Raw genomic sequence first — 26,280 nt, 5'->3', positions numbered from 1 at the left:
TTTTGGCTGGAAATACTCTTTAGCATTTGGATGGCCTAAGCAGGACTAAAACCAATCATAAACCTCCTGGCAGCTGCCAGAATGATCTATGGATACAATATCCATCTTTGCTAGACACTCGCAAAGGAATCCTCTGCTATGGCTGGTGTGTTCTCCCCGGCTTAAAACTATGTTTTCAGGCTGTAGAAACGAAATACTAACATGAAATGAAAACTTGCGGTCTGCAGAAAGGCTCGGGAAGTAAAAAGGAAGCAGAAGCCCTCAAGAAGCACCTGCTCATTCTCAATGCACTAGCACAGGCACTCTGCAACGCACTGCCCTCTGCCCATTCTCTGGCAAGAACACCACTGCCCTGTGGTGGGAGCCAGATGGGACCTCCTGGGCTCATCCATCAAGCTCTGTCAAAGAACTGTGTAAGAGCAGAAAAAGGAGAATGCAAGTGCAGCCAGAGACCTCTCGACTATTCTCGCTTTGATTTGCCTCTTCTGTTATGCAACACTCACTACTAGTCAGGAATATTCAAATATACTACGGCAGCTCCTCTCTTGACATACTAATTCCAGGGGAGAACCAAAGCATTTTTAAAAACAGAGCCTAGTAGAGACTTGAGATCTGTCTGAACCCTTCTGGATTTGGTTTTGAGCCTCTGATACCAGCAGCAGCGTGATTCAAGTTGTGCTACTGTGACAGCATGAGAGCAAACAAGATGCTCAGAGCAAGAAATAGCCCCTTTACAACTCCCAGGTGAGAACTGAAAGTTATTAAGTTCATATTATAATATGAAACTAGAAGGAAATTAATAAATTTTAGAGTTCTGAATGAGTAATTATTCATCATTGACAAAACTAAAAGAACTTTAGCTCTTTAGGGAATAGATGTCACCTACACTTCAGAAGGTCTAAATAAAACTGGACATCTACTTAAAAGCATAAAGAAATTTGAATTAAAAATGAAGTGGAAACCAGTACATGGATCATTTAAAATAGGCTAGCCTTAAGAGACCATAGCTTCTGGACTGTGTAGATGAGCTAGTGTTCCAGAGCTACAAATGCTTTGAAGATGCTTCAGTTGCTGGAGTGCTTTTTGTCACCTGTAAAGGCTCCCCCAGCCTGAGCTAGAAGCACTTTGGTCTCTAGTGAAGAGCTGCATAGGTGTGGGTAAAGAGACTCAAATTCCACGTGAGTAATGTATCTTCACAGGTATTCCAGCCAGGATGGACCATTAGAATTTCTTCTTCCTCCCCCTGGCATTCCATGCTAACCTGTATAACTCTGCAGCTCCAGAATCAAGCCCAAACCATGTCTTTGAGCTAGTTCCGACATTTTAGAACAGTGTTAAGTCTTGCTTAAGGACTTGGACAACGTTCCCCATTTTCTGATACTACAGCAATAAAGACAGACCCTAACTCTAAAAAATCCCTGGGATTTACCCAGGTCTGAATTGCAGTGCTAGAACTTGCCATACTTTTGTCTGCCTCAAGAAATATTTTCCCCTTCTTCTAAAATGCACTAAAAAAAATGGCTTTTCTCCCCAAATGCTCTTTTGCAACATTTGTGCGGTTATTGCCTGATTCATTTACTCGATGTGTCTTTATTTGCAGTTTCACGTAGATGCAAGCAAATTCCTTTCTCCTCTGATACATCTATCAAAACCTTTTCAAGCAAAAGATGACAAACGAAAAAGAAACAGAAAAATCTTTAGCAGAATCCTACCTGAAAAATAGCTATCCAGGCATATCCAATATTATCAAAATTGATAGCTCCGTTGTGTGGGTTCACATCCCCTGCCATGCACACGTTGTAATACTGGTTCCAGTTTATGCAGGCATTCCTGCTGCTGAAGTCAGGGTTGTACAAACTTGGGGCGTAGGAGTCCATGCTCAAGGTGCACTCCACCTTGTACTCCTTTCTGTTTGGGATGTTGGAGCATTTCTGCATGCCGTTTTCACGATGCGATGAGCAGATGAACGGATTCTCCTCTGCTTCGTCTGTCCGGTAGTACGGATGCAGGAAGGTAAGGTTGTATGTCCTGGAGGGGGAAGAAAGAGAAGGATGAGAACAAACGATGCAACCCTTGTTTCATCAGCAGCAGAAGGCTCTGCTTTGGGTGTGTTATTTCTCCTTTGCCCTTCAGCCCCATCAGACTGGGGACAGCAAGCCAGAGTTGAGATATCAGCCCCTACCTTTGCCTACAAAGCTTTTTGCTGCCAGCATCCTGTAATGCACCGGTGATCTTTCAGGTAAAGATCAGCCTGAGCTCTCCCAGGCAAACAGGGCAGTTGAAAGTCAAAATGAGAGGGTGTAGAGAGGAAAAATTCCAGCAGGCCAGGTGCTTCCCAAAAATCTAGGGAGCTTTTTGTTTCCATCTAAGGACTTTAAGATAGCTCTTCTGATGCTCAGATCACACTTCAGAAAAGCTGATGGCAAAGCAGCTTTCCAATAAAATTGCCCCATAGCACCTCTCTGGGATGAGCGAGCTGAACTTTAACAAAGAGAGACCCAGACACACACCATCTCAAATTCCTTCTGTACTGACATCAGAAAAGAAAGAGCCCACATTAACAGGAACTGTATGCTTACTGCATATCTGATTTAATTGGCCCGGATAAAATTTATGGCTCTGATACAGCTAAGATAAGCAAGTGCTCTAATTGCAGCATGGCAGGGATGTGCCTTTTCCCAAGCCACGCTCTGGGGCAGATCAGTGAGCAACCAGAGTGCAGGACTTTTCATGCTATTTAATTAGCATTAGTAAGACCCTCCGGCACCCACGCTGCTGAAGCTCTGAGAAGGTGCAGAGTCCTAGAACCGACTTTATCTGCTGTGTTCAGAGCTGCAGGGAACTACGAACGATGCTATAATCAGTCAGGAGATAAGGGAAAAGGCAACACTCAAATTACACAACCAAGTGAGATGTGGGTAGAAGATAAGCAGGTAATTCTTCAAGACAGGACAGCTGTATTTTTATGTGTTTCTGAATGTACCTAACTATTGAATAGATTTGGCTCTAATGAGTGCCAAACTAGTGTTATTCCATACAATTGCTTGCAATTGCTCCCCAAAACCCTTGAGTCAAGCAGGAGTCACTCAGCAAATGCACTTTAAGGAGAGAGCAATTGCTGCAGGGCAGAGCTGAGGGGAAATTAACTCTGAACAACTTTCCTGGGGAATTTGTTTCTGCTCTATCAATGAATTGCTTGAGATTGGTGTTGAGGGTTCATCCAGCTTCACGAATAGGCAAGAGTAGCACGTCAGAGGAACTGGGCATTGTTCGCTGGTAATTAAATGTATTCACCAGCTATTCCTTCCATTGAACAGTGTTCCCACACCTCTACAGGAAAAACTGTTATATCTTCCTCCCAGTTTCTATGCCTTAGATTCAAGAGACAAGGAAGAAACTCGAAAATGTTTTTCCTCCAGGACTGCCTAAAAGCCTTTTCCTTCCCCTCCCACGAATTGGTTTCACTTGGAAAAAATTTCCATATAAAACAAGCTGAAGAAAAGGCTGAGTGCTATGCTAGCGTTGTGTTTGCTAGATCAGATACTACAACCAGTAGAGTTTGTCACACAGAGGGGGGCATTGCGGAGGCTTGCGAAGGATTAAAATGCAGAGGCGCAGGGATGTGACTGGGAGTGATACAGACTGTGAGCAAAAACATCTGGGGAACTTGAGAGAAGAAACAGAGGGAGGAGTAGAAGAGGCACCTGAGAAGTGATTTTTAACTCACAAGTGGCAGGCAAAGCCCCTGCAGCTCTGTTTTGACCTTAGTGGGTACGCTGAGAGGGACTCAATTCAGATGCAAAGGGCTTCTACACCCTCAAATAAATGTGGTGGGAACCCCACACACCTCAGACACCTCTGCTTACAGCCACAGTACCTGCCTGAGCCTGCTCACCCAGGGAGGTGCTGGGAGGGCTCCGCACCTCCATGAGACATGACACGACCCAGGGAAGAGCCATCCCAGCCCCACCAGCCTCAGGAAGGACATTTTCAAAAACCTCCAGGTTTGAGAGGCCATGGGTGCATGTCTTGTTAGCCTCCTCCCAAGGAACTCAATAGCAGGTGCTCAGTGGCTCTGAATTCTTTCCAATGGCACACTGGGATCAGGGCTTTCCACACCCTGCAGTGGTGACAGGGTTCTAGCATCCCCAGAGCCCAGCCCAAGCCTGGACTGTGCTCTACACTGCCTGATACATGGCCACAGGACTCGGGGGGGACTCCGGGGTCTGACCGGCTTCCCTGGGGCTGACTTCACCACTCTTGAAACCAGGACTTTGAGTTTTACAGCCAAAGAGTACTCTAATTCTCTAAGATGATGGCAGGAGAGGACTCATTTGGTACCTTCTCATCAAAGCACCTGGACCTGCAGCTCAGGCTCAACAGATCTCTGCAGTTCTCAAATCCCCGATGTGAGAAGTCAGGCAAACTCAAAACTTTGAGCTCAAAGCCCAAACCTGGTGCTTGCAGCAGAGACAGCCACAGAGGCGAGTCTCAGGCAGTAACCTGCAACCCTAAAACTACACAACGAACTCCCAGTCCTGCAACAACCCTGTGTGATCTTCAGAACATCCCTTGCTCTTTCTCAATTCCCTTCAAACAAGGCAGACCAAGGCTCTTTGATCTGTATGAGCCACTCCAGTGACATGCTCTTCTAAACTACAACTGGTCATCCACAAAAACTTGCTCCAGGGCCAGGGGGAGCTGTGAAACTCAGCAAAAACTGATTTCTTCACCACCCTGGAAGCAAGAGCCCACCACAACACTGGCAGCAGGAGCTTCCTGACCACAAACACCTTTTGGCAGCGGGCAGGATGGGAAGGCTCAGCACACACTGCAGCTCGTGGTCCAGTGTAATTAGGATTCTACCCAGAGCAAAGCTGGACTTGCAGAGGGAGATGGACCATCTGGAGGGATGATTGTGTAATTAGCAGCTATAGCTGCACAAGCTCCTTTCCTGGGAGCAGTTTTGTGTTTAGATGCAGACGCACACATGCCCATGCCAAAAACACTGACCATGGAAGAAGTGCTCAGACAAAAGGGCTGATGCATCAGCGCGATGCTCCGCTCCCACCTCACATCCGAGCTCCCCTGCGAGTTGCCTCTCCCACCACGGCACAATACACACAACATTCAGCACCACGCGTGACTCTGCAGCTGTCTGCCCTCTCAGCTGCAGGACTGACACATGTTGATTATTCCATATTTGTTATCTTCATTTCAGTCCCCAGAGCTGATCTCTGATCTCCTGATATACCCACCCAGCTGGGCAGGCTGGACAGGAACACAGCTAGCCACAGAGCAACGTGCCAGTCAATTCAGCTAGAGCCCACCTATCCAGTTTTGCTGGAAGGGGGGATGCAGCCAGGCTGGGGACCTACAGGACTAATTCCCTTCCCATGCAATGCTTCTCCATTCACTACACATCCCAACTGCAAAGGCCCTTGACGAGCCACGTACGCAGATTTGAGAGGCTGCATGTTTCCCATGAGTCCCTGCTTAAGAAGCCTTGGGCTGAAGGAGAAATACTGCCTGCAGACACAGCGCCCTGGGCTGTGATCTAATAAGCTGCGTAGAAAAGATCTGGGCACAAACCCTCTGGAGAACCAAAAGAACGGCACACTTCGGTGGCTGTGGGAAGAAAATAAAACCAGGAAAACAAAGCACAGCTTGACTGCAAAGGGTAGATGAAGCTTGATTTGGTTCTGCTGCTGCCTAACTGATTTTATCCTCCCTTTTCTCTGCCTTGCTCATTTCTGCAATTGTCCCCAAAATAATTTACAAATTAAGAGAAAGTCCTCCCTACGACAGGCCCAAATCAGTCACATGGTGACCAATTTCTGCCCAGCCCTGTTCTATGTCTGCCCTGGGCACAGAGACACCACAAGCACCTGTCCGGCTGGGATGGACCTGCACCCGCATGACGCTCCGCCACCAGCGAGTACAGCGGGGAAGGGACATGAAAACTGACAGCAAGCCCTGCAAATTGGAGTCCTTTTTCTAGTTCCTCTGCTTTATGACCCTGCTGGCAAAGCCAAAAAGGGGAAAGAAGGAAGGATAGCAAGAATGAGAAACAACAGTGTTGCAAGAGTCAGGGAATCCCCAATATCCACAAAATGAATGTATTAGCTCTGCCAAGACCATCTACCTCCCCATGCAGGAAAGGTCAATCTGACTTCCTTGTTACTTGCCAGCAGGCATAGTCCAAATAACCTATTAATGGTAATGAATCTGCTAATCACAAGACCCTTGTGCTCTGGGGAAAAAGACATGAGAAACTAAGCCCCAGAATGGATCTTGTTATCACATTAGAAAGGATTAACACCCCTTTCTCGGCCAGCTGCCCAGTGCACATCTTTCTCTGGCCTTGCAGCAGCTTTGCAATGTATTTTCCTTTCTCTGTCCCTGGAGATGTTCACATGCAGGAAGGACAGTGGGGGGCAGGAAAGTCCATTCTCTCCCATGTCAAAGGAGAATGAACAATTATTCTCTGCTCCATCTTCCCCCTGGCTCAGTCCTCACAGCCCAACCATCCCCTGCAGGACATCATCCACAACCTCTGGAGTATGGGGTGTCTGTATGCTCAGCACAATCCTGCTTCAGGTTCCCAAGGAGCAGAGGAGGAAAGCGAAAATGTGGTGGAAACTCAGCACCAAGCAGGATCTGTTCCCTCCAAGCAGAGGCTGCTCTCTGGAGGAAATCCTGCTGACAACCCAACGTTAGAGCACAGAGCGATGCCAGGGGGAGCAATTAAGCAGAACTCAGAAGAACCTTTCAGACAAACGCAGAGCTGTCTGCCTTGGCCGTCCGTGCCTTCTCGCAGCTCTACAAAAACCAAGGAGCCAAAGGCGGTACAATGCCAAGCAGGTACGGAGTTAATTAAGACTGAAGTGCTCACATTATAACTGTCCTGCAACATTAGATAAATACAAAGCACTTCACAGCTACCTCCTCTCTCCAGCTTCCAATGCACTGAGTTCCTTGAAAGGCTCCACAAAGGGGAAAATGCTCCCCTGCATAACAACACACACGCAACAACCCAGGCAAGCTGGGGGTGACCCGATTCCTTTATTTACAGTGACAGTAGCTCACGATGGCAGGAGGGAGCCAGAGGGGCTGCGTGGGGAGACACGCATCCTGGAGATCTGACAGATAAACTGCTGGCTTTGCTTGCCCTTCCCACACATGCATACCGAGCCTTCCTCTCTCAGACCAACCAAAAAGCCCTTGTGAAATTCCCCCTCCAGCTCCCACTGTCAGGGATATCCTGTACTTGCTCTCATAGCGGTGGGGCCCAATCTGGCACTGCTCTTCAATGCCAGGGGAAGCGCAGCCTGGCCAGCGAGCTCCCTGGGGGGTTGAAGATGTGTCCGAGCCACCAGAGACCTCTGAAGCACCACTCTGGTTTCCACAGCTGGCTGGGGAGTGACAGCTTCTCACATGTCCTGAACAGCAGTGACCCACTCCAGTCTATTGCTTGCCAACTTGCTACTGCAACAGCCCAGTAACTGCCTGTAATTCCTTCGAAGTCACTACTAAAAGACAGTCCTTAATAAAATGACCTCCTTCCAGCATGATTTTGCATTGCAACAGTGCAATTTTCAGAGAGAGAGATAGAAAGCAGGTATTTCCAAGGCACCTCAAATAACTTTTATCAGAATATACTATATTTAAAAATAGTTTCTTTACTTGGAGCAGCCAGCTTTCAAGGGGGATTTAAAAGAAAAGTTTCCATAGGAAGAAGAATGATGGCAAAATCAAAGTCACTTCTTCCAACTGATGCCTGCTGTAAAGCTGAATGCCAGGAAGCTGCTGGCAGCAAGTGTGCAAAGAAGCATGCAGCAGATAAGAAACTATATTTGAAGAACCAGTCTCTGAGCTCACTTACACCTGCTTTACTCCAGAAAACCTTTGGGGCTATGACCCTTCCTTGCCTGGCACCCTGGATTGTGCTCAGGTGCTCACCCTCGCTTTAAAGCGGTTCTGTTTTCATCTGAGAGGGTTTGACACCACCACCAAGGTGAGTCCTGCCAATAACTCAGGTCTTCCCCTTTACGGGGCTATAAGGAAAATCTAGATCAGGACCATCATCTGCTCAGCCCCAGTCCAGGTGCACAGCACCCCTGACCATCCTCTGGTCCCTCACAGCCTGCTGGCTAACATTATTTTAGGCTGAGGAGAACAATAATGGGATTTAGTGGGACTTGGCAGACAAAACTAAATGACCAGAATCTCATTCACCCGTTCCCACAGAGCTCTATTCTGTTTACTTCTAACCAAAACCAGAGCTTAACTTTAATCCTGCATCCCCTGTGTCAAGGCTTTGTCGTTGCTTTTGTTCTCTTTGGCAGCTCTCCCTGGAAGGGGACAGATGGTCAGGGCTCGCCAGCACCAATGCTGAGCACAGCAGCTCAGCGCAGGGATGGAGCATGAGGCCAGAGTGATGGGCCCTCTCCAGTCCAACCCTGGGCTTGGCTTTTGCCTGTGTCTCCATACTGCCTCGCAGACAGGTGGCATCGTGCTGCTGGTCACACAATCACAGACTGGTGGGGGTTGGCAGGGACCTCTGGAGCTCACCCCGTCCCACCCCCGCTTGAGCAGGCACCCCCAGAGCAGGGGCACAGGGCCACGTCCAGGCAGGGGGTGAATGTCCCCAGGGAAGGGACCCCACAGCCTCTCTGGGCAGCCTGTGCCCCTGCTCTGGCACCCGCACAGGGAAGGGGTTTGTCCTCATGTTCAGGGGGAACTTCCCGTGTTCCAGCTTGTGCCCGTGGCCCCTTGGCCTGGCGTTGGGCACCACTGAAAAGAGCCCGGCCCCATCCCCCTGACACCCGCCCTTCAGGTATTTATAGGCACTGATGAGATCCCCCCTCAGCCTTCTCTTCTCCAGGCTGAACAAGCCCAGGTCTCTCAGCCTTTCCTCACAAGGGAGATGCTCCAGCCCCTGATCCCCTTGGCAGCTCTGCGCTGGCCTTGCTCCAGCAGTTCCCTGCCCTTCTTGAACTGGGGGGCCCAGAACTGGACGCAGCCCTGCAGGTGTGGCCTCACTGGGGCAGAGCAGAGGGGGAGGAGAACCTCCCTTGCCCTGCTGGCCACACTCCTTTTCATGCAGCCCAGGACACCGTTGGCCTTCTTGGCCACAAAAGCGAGGTCATTTGGGCCCAGTGCTCTATGTTGTAGCCCTTCTTCACAACAGCAGAACAACATAACCCTGAAGTGCTTTCCCTGTTACTGCCACACCAAAACCACTCCGTATCTTTTCCCCATATACAACTTACTGTTGGGGTATTAAAGACCACTGCAAGGGTGAACCATAACCCAGTGCCTGGAACTATGGATTCAGGAGAGTCAATCAGGCGTAACAGAAAACACGAGAAAAGTTTGATCTGGATTCCCCAAAAGTTTCACACCAAGGTCCAACCAACTTGGGACAGCTTCTAGCTGGAAGTGGAGGGATGGCTCATTGCAGCCAGGATTCTCAGGTCTAAAGCTAACCCAGCAAAACACAGACCAAGACAGTAGCTTCAGTCTGAGTGATGGTACTAGGGCAACCCACATTTGTTACACTCATACTGGCACCAGCAGAGCTGGAGCAGCCCTGTCCTGCACGAGAGCTGCCCCATGGGCATGCCAGAAGCCTCCTTTCTCCAGATTTCTCTGGAATGCTACGCCTTTGTTCATGGTGTCCCTGAGGACATGGCATCAAGCAAGAGGACTTGGGCACAGGCAATGGATAGCCCACAGGCATCCGAATTCACCGCTACCTGCTGCTGGGGACACACACCCAGGAACCAGGGCAGAGCTGCAGTGAAGTGGGAAGGAGATGATCTTTCACAAAACTCCAGCCTCTCCAAACACAGGTCCTGAGGCACAGGGAGCCTGATTTTGCCTTCAGTGACCGGGACCAAGACCCTGATAAAAAAATCCTGCAAAGCCTTCGATGCTGCTAATGGCCCTTACATAACAGTCTGCTTTCTCCAGGCTGCTTGATATCTCTACTTAGCAAGCGTTCCCCCTGTGGTTAATTTTAAAAGCTCCACTTTGCAGGAAATCACACAGCATTTTAGAAACCTGGTCAAAGAGATGAGAGAGACTCGCCAAAGCTAATTACAGCTCTGTGCTCCTTGTGCTGAAGGCACTGCCTGTACACGGTGCCTGCCCCGTGCAACAGGGCTATCTGAGCACAGCTTTAACACCACTCTTTGGGCTTTGAAATGACGTTTCAGGGTTACCCTGAGTGACAAAGGGTCTTGGTGACCAGCAAATACTTGCCATGGGTGCCAAAGAGAGCTCACGCAGTTGGAGCACCAAGACGCAGGAGCAGAAGCATACACACATAGACTCATCAATTTTCTGCCTTTCAGCATCTCTGATGGGATGAGTAAGCACCATCAGAGATGGTCTGCTGCACAGAGAAAGGCTCAGAGAGCTGAAAGCCACAGGACTAATCAGCAAGAGGCAGGAACAGGATCGGGGGTAGAGCTGAGGGATAATCTCTGCTTGTCTTCCAGGCACAATACGAGTTGTAGACAGCAGATGATTACAAACAGATATAATTACAGGCTCTATCTTCTCTTACAGAACTACAGTTACCCGCATTAGCTGGTCTCAGGCATTTCCTCACCTCTGAGCCACTGACATCTCCAGCAGTCTCTGACACAAGCCCTTCGGAAGGCTTTTCCCAGGCAGACCTCCCTTTTCTGCAGGAGCTTGCAGGCTGCATTTGGTTTTGATCTGTTGTGCTGATGGGTTTTAAGGTGTGTCCTTACATTGCACCTCTGAAGGGGCAAGTACAGAGCAGCCCAAGCTCAGTATCATGCAGAGGGATTACCAGGGAGCTGCCAGAGCAGGACTGTCCCATGGCAGGGGAATGAGCCAGAAGCCAAAGGTCATACCAGTGCCAGCAGCACCCGCACAGGCAGAGTCTGAACACAGCAGGGGTGGCAGCAGGGTCCATTCAAAGCCCCAGACATGGCAAGTGATGAATCAGATCCAGGATCCATCCAGGGAACTCAGGCAGGAGCCAAAGAAACCAGGAACAAAGAGCAGGAGACAAGCATGCTAACAGCACAGCTCAAACAAAGACTGTGAGCCACAGGCTGAGCTTAAATAGAACTCCTGGGTCATGGGCAGGGTGTGGGTGTGGGTCCTAGGTGAGGCTCATTAGGGTAATTAAGGCCTATTAGCACCCTCAGCACCTGGCAGGGATGCTGGTCCAGGCAACTGCCTAGCTTGGAAGAACCAAAACTAAAGTTTGAATCAAAAAGGGCAGGGGATCAAATGTGCTGCCATCCCTGATGCCTGTGCCAGGCTGAGAGTGGTGTACAAACATCTTTAGTGCCTTTCACATCGAGCTTCTTACCTTAATACACCTACAAAGATTGATTTGTGTGTTTCAGCAGCATCTCCGTGGTGCTGTCTGTACCAGTGTGCGGAACTTCTCATCAACCCCCTGCCAGGTGGTGTGGTGTGCTAGGTGACCTCCCGGACCTGTACAGTTTTGGGAACTGGCAATTTTAGGAGAGCTGTAGTGCTTTGGTTTGTTCTAAATCTTCAAATTCCCAGAGTCAGGAATCTCAGCTTCCTTGGACAGAGATAATCCAAACACTAACATCCTTGTCCTTCAGCTACAGAGGAAAACTATGAGAAAGCCACTCCAAACCCTCAGTAGCTTGCTGACAAGTGGGGCTTTTCATTAAAAAAAGTACCTAGCCAGACTCAGAGTCCTGAAGCCAACAACCTTGTGAATCAAGATGACAGCCCTGTTAAGAGCTGCCATTGCAGCTGTGTGGCATGGCCACGTCGCGCTCTCATCCACGTGCTGCTGGATCGGGCCCTGGCTGCACCCCAGCTGGACGCTAACCCTGCTGACCGCTGAGTTTTCTCTGGCAGGGGAGAGGGAGAAAGGAATGAAAGGTGGAGATTTTTTTGCTGTACTTACATTGCAAAATTCCTGTCTAGAAAACACCTGTTTCTCAGCAGCCCTGCCCAGAGCTGCACACCGACAATCCCAAAGATGAAGAAGACAAAGAAGCACAAGAGGAGGACGTTGCCTAACATAGGCAGAGTATCTAACAGCAGGGTGACGAGTATTCGCATACCTGTGGGGAGAAGGAGAAAACAGGTTAGAGGAGCCCCTTGACGGGGAGAGCGCGAATACCACACGCATCCCAGCTCCTCTCAGGCTTGGCCATGCAGCAGCACATCCTGGGCAGAGGAATTGGGATGTTTATGCTTTCCCCTAAATCTTAAGGAAGGTAAGAGTACAAAAGTCTTGGCAGCACATGGGAGCAAACAGCGTCTCTCCAAAGGGTGGGCTTAAGAGTGGGATTTTAAGATGCTTTCAGTAACACAGCACTCACCAACACACAAACATGGGCAAAGCTGCAAGACGGTCTTTCCTGGAGAAACGCCCCTGCAAACCATCAGCCTCCCGAGAAATTGTCAAAATATGTATTTATAAACATATCGAACATCTCTCCTGAGTCACACAAATTGTTCCACTAAACAATACAGAGCCTTGTGTAGGATGAGAGCTGTGGCTGCCCTCTGGGTCTCCTCCATGGACAACTCCTCTTCCACGGAGGACTCCTCACCTTGCTCGCCACCACTGGCAGCTGAGAGCCATTCGTGCTCCGAAGCTTGCAGGACTTCCAAGCAGGGGAGGCAAAAGACGTTTTGAGAGGGGGAAAGCAGGATGCAAATGTTTCTTCCTCTAAGGAAATCTCTCAGCTCTGCTCCCTTCCCTTCCTCCTGCACAGGCTGCTGGGAGACCTTCCCAGCCGGTCCCGCACCCCTCTGCCAGGCTCCCTATGACCCTGTGTGCAGAGCAAGGGCTCCCCCAGCACCTTCGCTGCCAGGGAAAGGCTGATTTCTGTGCAAGATCTTCCATCCTAAATAAGAAGATTGAGGAATGAGTCAACCTTGCAGAGCCTCAGCTAACCCTTGCATCTCCATCCAGCATGCTCCCAGCATCGCTGCCCAGGGGAGACTGGGCAAGGAGGCAGGGACTGGGCTGGCACCTGGGAGCTGCCCTATCTCACTCATCAGGGCACCTTCAAACTCAAGGATAAAACAGGAATAAAAAGGCAATAAAGACTTGCAGCTCAGCAGTTCAAGAGAGGTTAAATGAACCTCTGAGACACTGACCAGCCATCGTTTCAACAGCTGATAACTGATGAGAGGAGAATTAATGAAAAAAGGAAGAGACAAAGGCAAATGTTAAATTATAGAAAAGAATAAAACCAGAAACCGAGCCTCGGGAGCCTGGCACTCAACAGAGAGTAGGGCTCAAGGTTATGACATGGTGGAAATCAATGCGGCTGCTGGGTAAGGTGACACTGCCGCCTTTGGAGGGATTTTATCCCACTAAAATGCTGCTCTGCAAACACCTTTTCTTGCTTGCCTGCGTGGAGCTTTATCTCCCTCCCTTTCCCCTTAGCAGGAAGCTGCTCTCCATTAGTCATCCCATTTGAACAGAGAGCGGCATTTACACTGACGCAGTCTCTCCTCCCCTACCCATTTCCACGTTGGCTTCTTCTCTCAGCCAGCTCCCAAGTCACGCCTGATGCCTTTCCTGCTAATTCAGCGACGATGCTGGGCTGCAGCCTGGCATCTGTAGACCCCAGGGATGGGTGCTGGGAGGAGCTGAGTCCGCAGGAGAGCAGTGCCTGTCCAGCCTGGCACCTCCCAGGCCATGGCAGGCAGTGCTAACAGGAGCCGGAGCCCCGTGACGCCGCTTTACCCGCCTCCCCGTGTCGCTCTGCCAGCGGAAAAGCGACCCAGCCAAGCAGGGCCGGAACCGATATTACCTTGTCAGCACAGCGCGGGTGGATAAACCACCACGGCCAAGAAGTCTATGCTAATAAATAATTACATGTGAGTAATAACCTCTGCATCCCAGGGCAAAAGACTTTCAAGGTCTCCATGCCCAGCTGCGTCTTGGCTCCAGCGTGGCTCCCCGCTGCTGGCGCTGGCAGCGGATGCCTCTCCGGAGGAGCTGCGATCCTGGTGCCTAGCCCCGTGCCAGCCCCGCCGGCTGCCCTCCAAACCCTGTCCCCGTGCCACCCCGGCGCCAACGCCACCCCGCAGGGAAGGGACACAGCGCTGGCAGCCAGGCTGCGTCGGCGAGCGCCACGGGCGGTACGGGATGCCGGCCAGCATCCCTGCCATCCCCCGTAACCGCAACGCCGGTGCCAGCTGCGGGGACAGCACTGGCCTCCGCTCCATGCGCAGGGGGAAACCCCGAGCTGGAGGCAAATGGGGGTTTGATTTTGTAACGCTTATTCCCAACACCTGCTGGCATCGTAAGCCCCCCAGAAGCACATCCCACAGCCCTGCCTTTCAGATGTTCCTTGCAAATCTATCTTTGGAAAAGCAGAAAAGACTCAATTCCCACTGGAAAGAGGATGCTGGGCTTTTCTCCTCCCCCCCCCCCCCCCATATCCTCGCTCTTTTTTTTCCAAAAATGGTTAAAATTTATCTCCCTGTGCCAGACAACTTTTTTTCCGCTCAGCTACTTTTGGTATTTTGGGTTGTTCAGTGGCACCATTCTTGAGATTGAATCCATCTGTTCGCTATCCGCTAAGGGTGCCCTGGGCTCTCAGCAGCGTGGCAAGTGCGCCATGGGAAAAGAGCAAGAGCATCGGTTAGGCTGAAATGAGGATCAGGATTTCTTTTAGTTCCCATTCCATGTGATGCCTGGTTTAAAGCACATAGTAGAAAAATAAAAATAAAGCAGTGAAATGGATTTGAAAAAACAGTGGCCACTACTAAAACAAACCCTTAACTACAGCCCTTGCCAAACATATAAATCGCAGGAATTATATTTTTCCAGTCGTTTTCAAGGAATAATTTCTAATAGAGATGATGTTTTTATTGGCTGGGAATTCTCCTTTCTTTTCTTAACAAATAAAATAAAAATGACATAATCTTGTGGGTAAATTTATTGTGCCTGGAAGTGAAGAGCTAACAGCACTGGCTGGAACCCAGGAAAGTGCCCAGGCATGAGGGATAAATAGCCAGGCTATTTCTCATGGGTCCCTGCTTTCCCCTGAGCCTGCAACTGAACACCAAGCTCATCTCTTCCGACCCAGCCATAATTTGTATTTGCTCGATGTCCTTTTGCGACTGCCACTGAGCCGAAACCCCTGCCGCTGCCAGCGGTGCGGTGGCCGGGGGAGTGTCGCTGCCCCGGCGCTGGGGATGGCACGGACGGGGCTGAGCGGGACCTGCTGCTGTGCTGCTGGCTGGGATGCGGTGGACGTCCGAGGTGAACCCCTGGCTGAGCTGTAGCATCCCCATGGATGAAAGACTAGAAATGTAACTCTGTTATTACCGGAAACTGCAAAAATGCAACAAAATAGAGGGTTGTCGCCATCCGTTCTCCACAGACCCTGGATTATGTTAGTCTGAAACAGTAAAAGTACCGATATTAACGGTGGATGGAGTTAGTGTCTCATAAACAAATAAAGTCTGTGATTATCTGCCCTTCAGGAACTGACATATTTCTAAGAATACTAATCCTGCCCTGGCACTTGTTCAAGACACTGGTAGTGTTGTAAGACCAGCTTAGGTGCTCATCAAGCTGAGTAACTCAACTCCAAACAGGGATTCAGCTCTTCGGACTTAATCTCACATACTATTAACAAAAAAATCGAATATTTTCTACTGCCTATTGAAAAAAAAAAAAAGAATCAAAGTGCCAAGTGTAACAGAACACAGCCTGAATGCCTTATTTCAAAGCTTCAATATCAGACTCCTAAGAAAGAAAAGCACAAGCTGGACCCAGATCAAAATCTCCCCTAGACCTGGAGGCTTTTGGATCCCTGGGCCTTGGTTTAATAGGCATGTAAATCCTCAAATTCCCCCAGCTTCTGCTCTCAGCCTAGCTGAATCCCAGCTTGAGACTCCCACTGTTTCGAGGGAGAGCTACGAAGGGCTTCACGGTACAAGTGACTCCAGAGTGAGACTGGTCCTCATCGCAGTCTGAGACCTCAGCAGGGCTCCGAGCTGAGCACGTGCCAGTGTCCCTCTGCTCCTCCCCGTCCCAGCGAGGCCATGGACCACCGTGCTCAAAACCCCAGAGGAAAACTTTGCGCTCTGCTTTCGAGCAGCTCCGAAACCCTGGTAACAAAACCTCATTAGGAAAACAAAGCTTCAGAGGGTTTCAATGGTCCCTTTTAGCCCGTTGTTTCTTTTTTTGGTCTTGTTTTTAACTTCTAATGATGTCACAATTGAATTTACAGAATTTTAGCATTTTTTTAAGAAAAATCCTGAAGAATTTGAGCTCAGAGAGAAACTTCAAAGACTCCTGTGCGTAAATATCCATCTGTTCGCTTGCATGTTCATCTGAGGTGCTGGAACCGAAACCCTTCTGGGGGAGTTTGTTTTGCTGTCCCTAGATGTGCCGACACGATGGGCAATTAATCCAGGCAGGATGTTCAGCAAAGCCTGGCGCGGCTGCGTCATTCAAACGCGCTTTTAGAGAGAAGAGGAAATGCACCTTTTTTTTTTCTTTTTTGCAAGGAACCTCTGTGATTTCCATGCAATGCCGTTGCATCTTGAATTGAGTGGATTTTGGTCAAAAAAAAAATGATGAAAGCGCTATGAAATTAGTACCTTGCAAAGCATTGCTCAGCAGACGGCTGATTCCGGCAGGAAATTATTTCAACTTGTTGGTTCGTCTTTCAAATTGGATTTAGAAGACAAGCAGCTGAAGCCACTTGAAAATGGATTTAGGGGCCACTTGAACTTTCCATCATGGATGAACCCAATTTTGTTCTACATGACAGCAAACCCTCTGTGGTATTTTACCAGCAACGGAGGCTGCTGCGCTTCTAATCCTGAACACAAAGGAATGGAAGGACCTTAAATAGCCGAGAGGGGAAAATGAACCCATCCAGGGCAAGAAGATCCTTCTTAGAACTGACCTTTCCCCCTTTTTTTATAGGAACGTTGTTATTTACTTCGCACTAGGAGCAGAAGAGTTACTTGCCTCAGAGAGTTCACAAAAACATTGGAAAACAGCCATGAAAATTCGGTCTCCAGGTATAAAATCTGCTCCCTTGCCCTTTACTAACACTGATAATCATAACAAATGATCTCTAACTTGCCATTAAAAATTAAAACAAATGAACTTGCTCTCAGCAGCAGGAGAGCAGACTACTACGGCAAGGCTTAGCGCGCAGAGGGGGTGGCTTTAACCCCCTGCTTTTCCAGGCTGCAGCGCGGACAAAGGCGTTACTTACTTGGGACCCTGTTAATGGCTCGTAGCGGCCGAAGTACCCGGACGGTGCGGATCGCAGACAAGCTCACGTTGTGTCCGTCCAGAGAATACTCCATCATGCTGCGGGGGAAAGAGGGAAGGCGTCAGGACATGGGATGCTCGGTCTCTGGGCATGAGGGTGCCGAGATGCCGGAGTTGGGGTTGCCGCTGCCTGCGTGCTCTGGGAACCGTGGCCCGCTTGCAAAACCACTCGCTCTTTGTTGGCAGCTCATAATGTGCATCATGCTGTCAATGGGGTATAAGGGATATTTCAGCCTCTGAGAGACTGAAAACACCCACAGGAGCAGCGATGGTGCAGGCACTGGCAGGCAGACGTGCTCCTGGGCTAACGGCACAGGTAACGCATCTGAAAGCGGGACTTGGCACGACAAGGAGCTGCAAAGTTGGGGCCACAGAAACTGGGGAGCCCCCAACTATCTGCTCGGCTCCCGCAGCCGTGCTGCTCTCCCTCTCCATTAGCTTATCGCGCTCCAGCCGGCGGCGCAGCCCCAGCCTTCCCGGGGAGATTACTGCACAACTCCGTGCAGCTCAAAGTCAATAAGATGTTTCTGATATTATACCCCCTACTAGCACCCCAGTGTATTTTCACGCCGGCTTATCTCTCCCCCTATGACAAAAATGTGAATAACCAAGCCGACAAATGATGTTAAAGTCATTTGGTTTCCATTTTAATATTAAGAATAGGGAACATTTCCTTTTTCATGCTCCGTCTCCATTTCATATAAACATTTCTCTCCCAGGCTGGGAAGGATGTTAAGTCAGTTTTCTTGCTCTTTTATAGCAATGAGTGGCAAATGTGTGTAGTGTTGTTTTTTTAATGGGGTTATGGCTAGTTAGCATGGCTGTAATTACAATTTATGAGTTTGACGACAGGGAAGCACTTGTAAATATGTCACAAATCTCTCACCACGCCTGTTCAAATAATGTAACGGCATCAAAAGCAACCCTGTGAGTAAGCTGTTGGATCCCATGGAGAAAGAGCTTTTGTTTTGTTTTGTTTTGTTTTTTTTTAAATAAACAAAGAGATATGGAAGGAGGAAGGCAAATATGAGCTGAACTGCTGCAACCAGGCGCTTCAGAAGCTCCAGTGGAAGAAGAGGTTTTCCAGTGAAGCATCCTGCAGCCAGGATGGACCAGAATCGTTACGTGCCATCAAGAAGCAACAGCCGAATGGACTGAAGCAACAGCTGAAGGGATTTCAGGCAACAGCAGAGGGAGGCTTGGTTTTGGGTCAGCCTTGCTCGGGCACATCATTGCCTGCGTGCCCATGCTCTGCTCTGCTGGAGCCTCACACTTCGTATTTGATGCCCAGCCCTGCTCCGCAAAATTTAATTGGGAATATCTAGACGTTCTGCTATTTGCTTCCGTTTTGCCTTTGTCCCGAAGCTGTTTGGTGTAACCCTGCGATACCACTGGCATTGCACGGAGGTGACTTTGGCCGGTTAGCCTTAATTTGCTGTGCAGAGGCCCTGGTGATTTTGAGCTGGTTTTAGTGATAACCTTCCAGAGATGTTCCATTTATTTAATTATTTATTTCTGAAGTAGTTAGTGAGCCTTTATAATTCAAAATCACCTTAAAGTTTGTCTGTAGGAACTGAGCCAAACATGATGAATAGCTTTAAAACTCAGCACGGCACAAAACCAGGTTTTAAATCTAACGTGTGTTCATTAAGCAGCCCGAGCAGAGCGGGGGAAGCAGCCCAGAGCTGCGAAGGACCACACAGTGGGAAAGCCATCGGAAATGCCCATTCACACCTGCGTCAAGGGGCCTGCAGCCAGCACCAGGTGTCTGCTCTAAACAGACCTTGCAGGAATAGACAAAGCATTGTTTAAAGTCCCTGAAGTGAACAGTGCCAAAGCCTGAAGCTGTTCGCTGGCGTCGTCCCAATACAGCACACTCACAATTTATCGGGTGGCTGAGTAAGTGGATTTTAGTGTAACTGATACAGTTTTTGAACGACTAATAGCATGTAAAAGGAGTACGAAATGCTCCAGTGGGAGCTGGTTTTGTACTCCAGAGAGGACATGCAATTATTAGCGTGTTAAAGGGCCAACTCCTGGGGCCTCACTTTTACTTGGCCCTTGGAGTTTCAATGGGGCTGATGAAAGGTGAAACACCCAGGATTTGGCCTAGGAAACAGACTTTCTGACCCTGATACTTTGGACTTCCATGATACTCCATTCAGGATTTGAAAGTAAGTCTCAGGGGGATCTACGCTGCCCACTGAAGCCCACCTGAAACACTCGATGGATTCCAGATTGGACCTTCTGCAAGCAGTGAAAACATTTGAAACCCTCATGAAAAAGTCAAAGACTCCTTAGCATGAACCAAACTTGGGGTCCTGTTGTCATATCACACATGTAAACCAAGAACACCCTGGAAATGCCTGACACAAACTTGCTGGAGCTGGAAATTTTGGGTATGCAGGGACCGGAGGCCTGGGTGGACTGGCACTTGGTAGGTGATTCCCCACAGCCTCTGGGTACTGAAAAAAAGGAGGCACAAGCCTTTGCGATGTCTTCTACCATGAACAGTTTTCAATTCCGTCAATGGAAAATTAATGGAATCAATGGAAAATTAAATGTCAAATTAAAGGTGCCCAAAGCATCATCATAGAATCATCGAACGCTTTGGGTTGAAGGGACCTTTAGAGGCCATCCAGTCCAACCCCCTGCAGTGAGCAGGGACATCTTCAGCCAGATCAGGTCGCTCAGAGCCCTGTCCAGCCTGGCCTGGATGTTTCCAGGGGCATCGACCACCTCTCTGGGCAACCTGGGCCAGCCCTCGGAGCATTTCTGTGCCCCCTCTGGCCCCGCTCCAACAGGTCCATGTCCTTCCTGTGTCAAGGGCTCCAGAGCTGGACGCAGAGCATCATATAAGCCTACAATGTCTCCAGGGGCTGGATGCACAAGAAACCTCTCAGTTTTCAGCTCTAGTGGACAACATTTTTGATGCTTGGAAAATGCTTTCAACTTGGCTGCTGGACAGACTAAAAGGTTGTAAGCTCCATTCGGTCTGAAATTTTCCAGGGTGCATTTCTCAGGCGAGCAAAACATGAAAGGGTTTTCAGTGCTGGAACAAACTTCAGACACAATCTGTTGCTAGAGGCAGAAGATATGTTTATTTTGTACTTTCCTTGCTTACCCTCCACTCTCTTTGGTATAAGTATACTAAAGATTTGGCTAGTAAGCCAGATCAGCTTATTTGAGGAGACCGAATGGGACAAACAAAGCAGGCAGCTTTGCCTGTCACTTGTTTCCCTTCTTATCAGAAAAAGCCTCATAATAACTTCATCACATCCATCTCCTTGCTGGAAAAAGCAACGCTTGTTATTCCAGTAGACTGCTCCCTGCTAAAACCACCTCCAGTTTTAGGGGCAGACACCAGACCGAATGGTGGTGGTGGGGGAGGTGAAGAACCTCAGCCCATCGCACAGCTTCTCCTTCCCTTCCACCAGCGTTACCAGCCAGCCCAGCTCCCAGACCAGCCTCTCGTCTGAGAGATCGGAAATAATGTCACAGGTATGGCTCGAATACACCAAAATCATCTGGAAATGGCCCAGGACCAGCCAGAGAAGGGTTCCTCTTCTCATCTTCAGCCTGAGAAATGCCAGACCTGCAGCAGGGCTTCCCATTGGCATCTCCTGGTGCTCCTGCTGTTTTCATTCTTCTCAAACATATGCCAGCCACGGAGGGTGGGGAAATGCCCTGGAAAACTACCAAACTGACTCACCAGCCACCTTCCCCCTTGTCCCAGGTGCCACGTGAACAAAGACCCTGGTGCCAAACCTGACTCCGAGGTACGAGCAGAGGGCTTGGCCTTTCTGCCTGCACGTGCTACCTTATTCTCCCGCTTCGCTGCGATGATCCCTTTGATGATGAGGGGAACCTCTGCTCGCCCATCAGGAGGGCTCGTCCGGCAGGTTCAGCGTGGGGAATCGCTGTCGGCACGTTGGTTATGGATGGCAGATTTCTGATCCCGAGTTCCCCCTGTAACCACAGCTTTGCTCTTCCCCTACTACTTCTGACTGAAACGCTGCACCAGCTTTGGCTAGAAAAAATAATTAACAGCTTCTTTTGTTGTCCCTGCTGTTCTTTCGTGGGCTGTAACCGCACACGGGTTCAAAGGAAGCTCTGCGCAGGAGAGCTCATGTTTTATTCAAACCAGTAAGGCCATTCCTAATTGTATTCCAGACAAATAACATGGAGCAAAACAAAATCCATTAGTGCAGTGAAGATTGTACATCACTAATGTAAGGGTAAAAATGCCCCAACATATTACAGGAATGTTCTAATTAACCCCAGGCTGGTCATTATAAACCCAGGAATTCAGAAATAAGGCAGAGCTCTGTAATTACAGGAGTCTATCCCTTTCTAGGGTATACTAAGCAGGTAAGAGAGCCTGGGGTTTCTAAAATCCATTTATTTATAGAAAAAAGTTTTAGACTCGCCAAGCTTTTAGTCAAATCCATTTTTCCCTATGGGTGTGAGGGAGCTGGTGTCAAACGCACCGAGATCTTCCTTATATCTGTTTATTAACACATCCTGCACAAATAAGCAGCTGTGGGGAACATTAAAATGTAAATCAAGAGAAGTTTACAGGAGGCATTTGCCTGCACTTGTAATTTGGGCCAGCTTCTGGTCACCTTCTTCCACTGGGATTTCAACCTTCTGAACCAGATTTCTGGGCTAGATTCTCGTTGCTTAGCCAATTTCTGCCTCTCTGCGTCGCTTTAATGGTGTCACATAGCAGGAGCGGGGCTGAGCCGCTGTGTGCTTTTTCCCCCTGCTCTGGAGACAGCAGTCTTAACTGAGAGCACTGGGACATACTGGCCGTCGCAAGGGCTGGATCACTGCGCGCTTGACTTGACAGACATGACACTGGCAAAAGGATTGCTACTGAAAACCCAGTGGCTTTTGCCCTGATATTCATACCCCACCCCAAAATCCGGCGTGGTTGCCAGAGGTGAAACCAGATGAGACTTTGCCTTGGCTTGAGCCTGGCGGCTTTCACAAGACGTTACACAAACCAGGCAAGACAACCTACGGATTTGGCTATCTGGGCTTTTCTTGCTTTCACCGCAAAAAGCAAATTGATGAGGTTTCGTTACTGACCCCGCCATCACGATGAAGAAGTCCAGGCGATTCCACGTATCTCCAAGGTAACACTTCTGCCCGAAGATCCCCAGAGCCACCATCTTGATGACCATCTCCACCGCAAAGAAAGCGAAAATGAAGTCGTCAAATGCCTGGAGACCAGTAAAAGATTATTACAGTCAGTTCTGCTGTGCTTTCTTATCAGGGAAAGGGAAAGCAGAGACACGAGCGCTCCCACCGCAGAGGTGCTCTGTATACCCTGGCAGACACCGCAAGGCAAAGCACTGGTACCAAAGTGCCACCTACCGAACTCCAGAAATAAAACCTGCAATACCTCATGGGTGATGGCAACCCCTGAGCACAGCTCCTGGGTCAGCCTACTGCCTGGGAAGCATTAGCAGCTTCTGTTAATCTACTGACAAAGATGTAAGGACATCGCTATTGCACAGGCTGGATATGTTTCTTGGCATTTAAAGCCTATGCATTCACCAGCAGCTTGTGGTTGGGTCCAGGAGGTCTCAGCAATTTGCAGTAGAAGCTGCGTTTCCAGACTGGGCAGCTCATACCTCCTAGAAAGGATTTCCCCCATCTAACACAGGAGGATGTGCTTCACCTCTGACGCCTTCATGGACTCCCAAAGGGACCAGGTTCCTACTCACAGACCCAGACACAGCTGGCAGCGAATGTGCACATGAAGCAGAGGCTGAAGCAGTAACTATAAGGGCAGTTCTGCTGCACGTGAGGAATGACTGGAGCAGCTCCTCATGGTGCAGAGGCTCAGGGCATCCCCCTGGCAAGCCTGCGTGCCCAAGCGCAGGAGCCTCTGGGTGAAGGCCAGAATTCTGGGTTTTAAGATTATTGTGAAAACAAGAGGAGAAAATAAAGATGCCCAGATTAATCCAGTGCTGCCCTACAGAACATGCCTCAGCCTTTACTTAATGGCTTCTATAGGGTAGTGGGGACTTGGACAGCTGTGATTCTCCAGCCTTCCTGGAGACTACCTGTACATGCATGAAATGTGGACGTATTTGAAGATACCAGGAAATGGACTCTGCTGTAAATACTCTTCTACATGTTGCTTGTAAACTTGACCATCAGGAGATACAGATTGCTTTAAAATCAGGTGCAAAGGCTTCCTTGTTTTGAATTGCAGACTTGATAAAGCACAGGAACTTCTCGATCTACAGACACGACTGCTGCTGTCCAAACCACTCTTTTAATGATCTTAGTGTTTTGTATTGTGTCTCTGGCACTTTCGATTTGAGGCCTGAGCGGATTAATGGTAAAATTAACAGAGCATCCACATGGCAGCCAAGTTCCCACTGCGCATCCATGTACCTCTGCATGGCTGTGTGTGAGCACCACCTTCTCTGGCTGTTGGCTTTATCAACCAACCTTTCCCTTGATAAACTACACTGAAGTTTTGCTCCATTATTTCAGTTCATTTAATAACTGGCATCCGAAAGCCTCCATAAAGGAGTTCAGGCTTTTCCAGCTCATGTTCTGGCTTCCATTCCCTCCCGCAAGCTGTGGCAGGGTGAGGGATAACGATGGCTTTACTTGCAGCCCTTTTCTGCCTGCAAACCCTTCAGGATAACACTTTGGGTTTTGCAAATATAAGTTGTAATCATTAAGCTGCTATTAGAAACCGAATTCAGTGCCTGGGCTCCTTGCAGGTGTACGAGTATGTGTTCTGAGGAGAACGGACCACACAAGCCGTGTGTTTGCAACCTGATTAAATTACGAAAGAAAAGGCAGCAAATAAGGAGCATTCAAGAATGTCACCTTCTCGGCTGAATCTCAGGATTCACTTTGTCTGCCTGGACATTTTGGCAGGGATGGGCATCCTCCAAAGAGAGCCCCACATGCGTGAATACATGCAGAAAAACAGCAGTCACGTGGAGGGTAACCTTTCAGGAGAGATGGGACACTTTCTGATGGGCTCTCACACACAGCCGCCTGCAGTGTGACATCTTCTGGTGCCACCTCTGGATACCACTTCACACCAACCCTGAGCCTGACCCTCTGAGACGATCCCTATGCTGGATGCCTCTGGTGGCAATGTGTTTCTCCAAAGCTCATCTCATTCCGTAACAAACCTCTAGTGGCTTCTCAATTCACCTGGTTTACTTGGCTGTGCATTTAACAGATCCTTTTTTAAGGTTGAAAGAGGGTTTGATGATAAACTCTGCTCTTCCTGGCGTCTGCAGGCAGTTCTGGACCAATCTTTGAAAGAGGCAGGAGAGCCTGGTTGGAAGGATCCCTCTGGCCTTCCTCTATGGCTGAAACACCCAAAAGGAAGTAAAGCAGCAGATCTGTGCAGGATTCAATCGAACCAAGCCTGTTACACTACCACATGTCGGTAGTCCCTGCCTAGGTTGATGTAATGCATTAGGAACAACAGAAGTTGGTTCCAAGCCTGAGAACTGAGTTGCTGCAGGAAGCCCAGCGCCAAGGTGCAGCCCACACACCAGATGCTGCCGGGATGTGCTTCCAAAACGAATCCTGCGGGCATATGGCAGCGAGGGGACTGCCAGGACACAACGAGGGATGGAGTGATAGGCACGATGCCCCACTAAGCTTGTGGTGGCCAGCAGACTAGTGTCTGTGAGCTTTGTACGCGTATGCATTTCCCAAAGGTCAGTTATCCTGGCACTTGGCAATGCTGCGCTTCAGCTGGTGGGCTCCGCTGCGGAGGACAGCAGGCACGGCCCCTTGTTCATCAAGAAGGGAATGAAATGGCAAACTCATCGGTGCTGTATTGCGCGGACCAGACTGCAGCAATCCAAGAGATGCCGGCAGTGACCTGGCTGGGGTGGAACCGACTGACTGCGAGCAAGAGGTTCCCTGTGGCATTGGCTGTCCTGTAATTAAAAAGTGTTCAACACCTCCAGTGGGAGCTGGTTGCCCAGTTTTGAGCCACGCTACCCTGATTAATTGAGTAGAGAAAGGATCTTGCTGGGGTAAGTCCAAATCAATCAGCCTTTGGGTCTCACCTAGAGCCATGGCAGGAGGTCTCCTCGGAGGACAGACTTAGCATGCCAAAGTGTGGCTTATTGGAAAAACCATCCCTATGGGAAGGACTTTCATGGCTGGATCTCAGGGCAAGGGGACAAGATGGGGGTCCCGGCTCCCAGGACAGCCACCCCCCTGCAACCCGCACGACCCAGGCGAGCGGGGCAGCACGGGATCCTTACCTCCAGGATGGTGCACCGCTCCGACTGGCACTCCACGTCCTCGCAGGGCTGGAACATGCCCAGGGTGACGCAGTTCAGGAGGATGACCAGCATGCTGACGTGCTCGAACCAGGTGAGAGGAGGGCGTTAAGGAGAGCACACGCTTCAGCGGCCATCGGCAGGGAGGAAGCTGAAGCACCACGCTAGTTACACATCAAAAAGTCTTCACTACTCACTAAAGCACAAAAGAAAACGCTGCCAAACATCCCAGATTTGCTAAGGTTTGAAGTTTTTGGCAACTGAGGGGAGGGCCTGAGAAAGGTAGTCCTGTGGAGATGAAAGGACAAAGGATGCCTTTCATTTCTTACAGAGCAGCAAAGTCAGAGATGCACAAACAGTCCCATGGCTACGCTTTCCTTGTCAAGTCCTTCCCACCGCCATCCTCTTCTCTACTTCATGCATGCCAGGGGCAGCTGAGAGCACAACCGCCTCCGTCCTCCTCCCACGGTAACTTTCATCTCCAGATCTCAAAGGGTTTTACCAGTGAATCACCCTATATGTCCGCTAGCATTAACTCTTTCATTACCAAGCTAAAGAAAGCAAGACCAAGAAAGATGAACTAATTCAGGCACCACCAGAAACCCGGCTTGTGCCTGGTTCCTTGCTCCAACCAGTGAAGTTGCTCTCCTTGTTTCCACCTCAAGTCATGGGAATGGGTGCCGA

At 49.4% G+C, this 26,280-nt stretch overlaps 1 protein-coding gene across 3 annotated transcripts in view; it reads right to left on the bottom strand.

Annotated features, from left to right (window-relative positions):
• Nucleotides 1-26,000, bottom strand: part of CACNA1H (calcium voltage-gated channel subunit alpha1 H) — a 128,859-nt gene extending 102,859 nt beyond the window's left edge. For 2 of the 3 annotated variants that reach the window (XM_064461417.1, XM_064461418.1), the window contains exons 1-5: nt 25,579-26,000; nt 22,400-22,533; nt 17,247-17,344; nt 11,939-12,098; nt 1,713-2,028 (exon numbers count right to left, since the gene is read on the bottom strand). In XM_064461417.1, coding sequence (XP_064317487.1) covers nt 1,713-2,028; nt 11,939-12,098; nt 17,247-17,344; nt 22,400-22,533; nt 25,579-25,671 — 801 coding nt within the window. In that variant the 5' untranslated portion in view covers nt 25,672-26,000. The remainder of the gene's footprint in view (nt 1-1,712; nt 2,029-11,938; nt 12,099-17,246; nt 17,345-22,399; nt 22,534-25,578) is intronic. The other variant, XM_064461419.1, reaches the window with a different exon arrangement.
• Between the last annotated feature and the right edge of the window lie 280 nt (nt 26,001-26,280).

This window comes from Phalacrocorax carbo, chromosome 10 (genome assembly GCF_963921805.1).
Source record: "Phalacrocorax carbo chromosome 10, bPhaCar2.1, whole genome shotgun sequence".
Classification (NCBI taxonomy): domain Eukaryota; kingdom Metazoa; phylum Chordata; class Aves; order Suliformes; family Phalacrocoracidae; genus Phalacrocorax; species Phalacrocorax carbo.
Note: the sequence above shows the minus strand (reverse complement) of the source record. Positions and strands in the feature narration are given on the sequence as shown.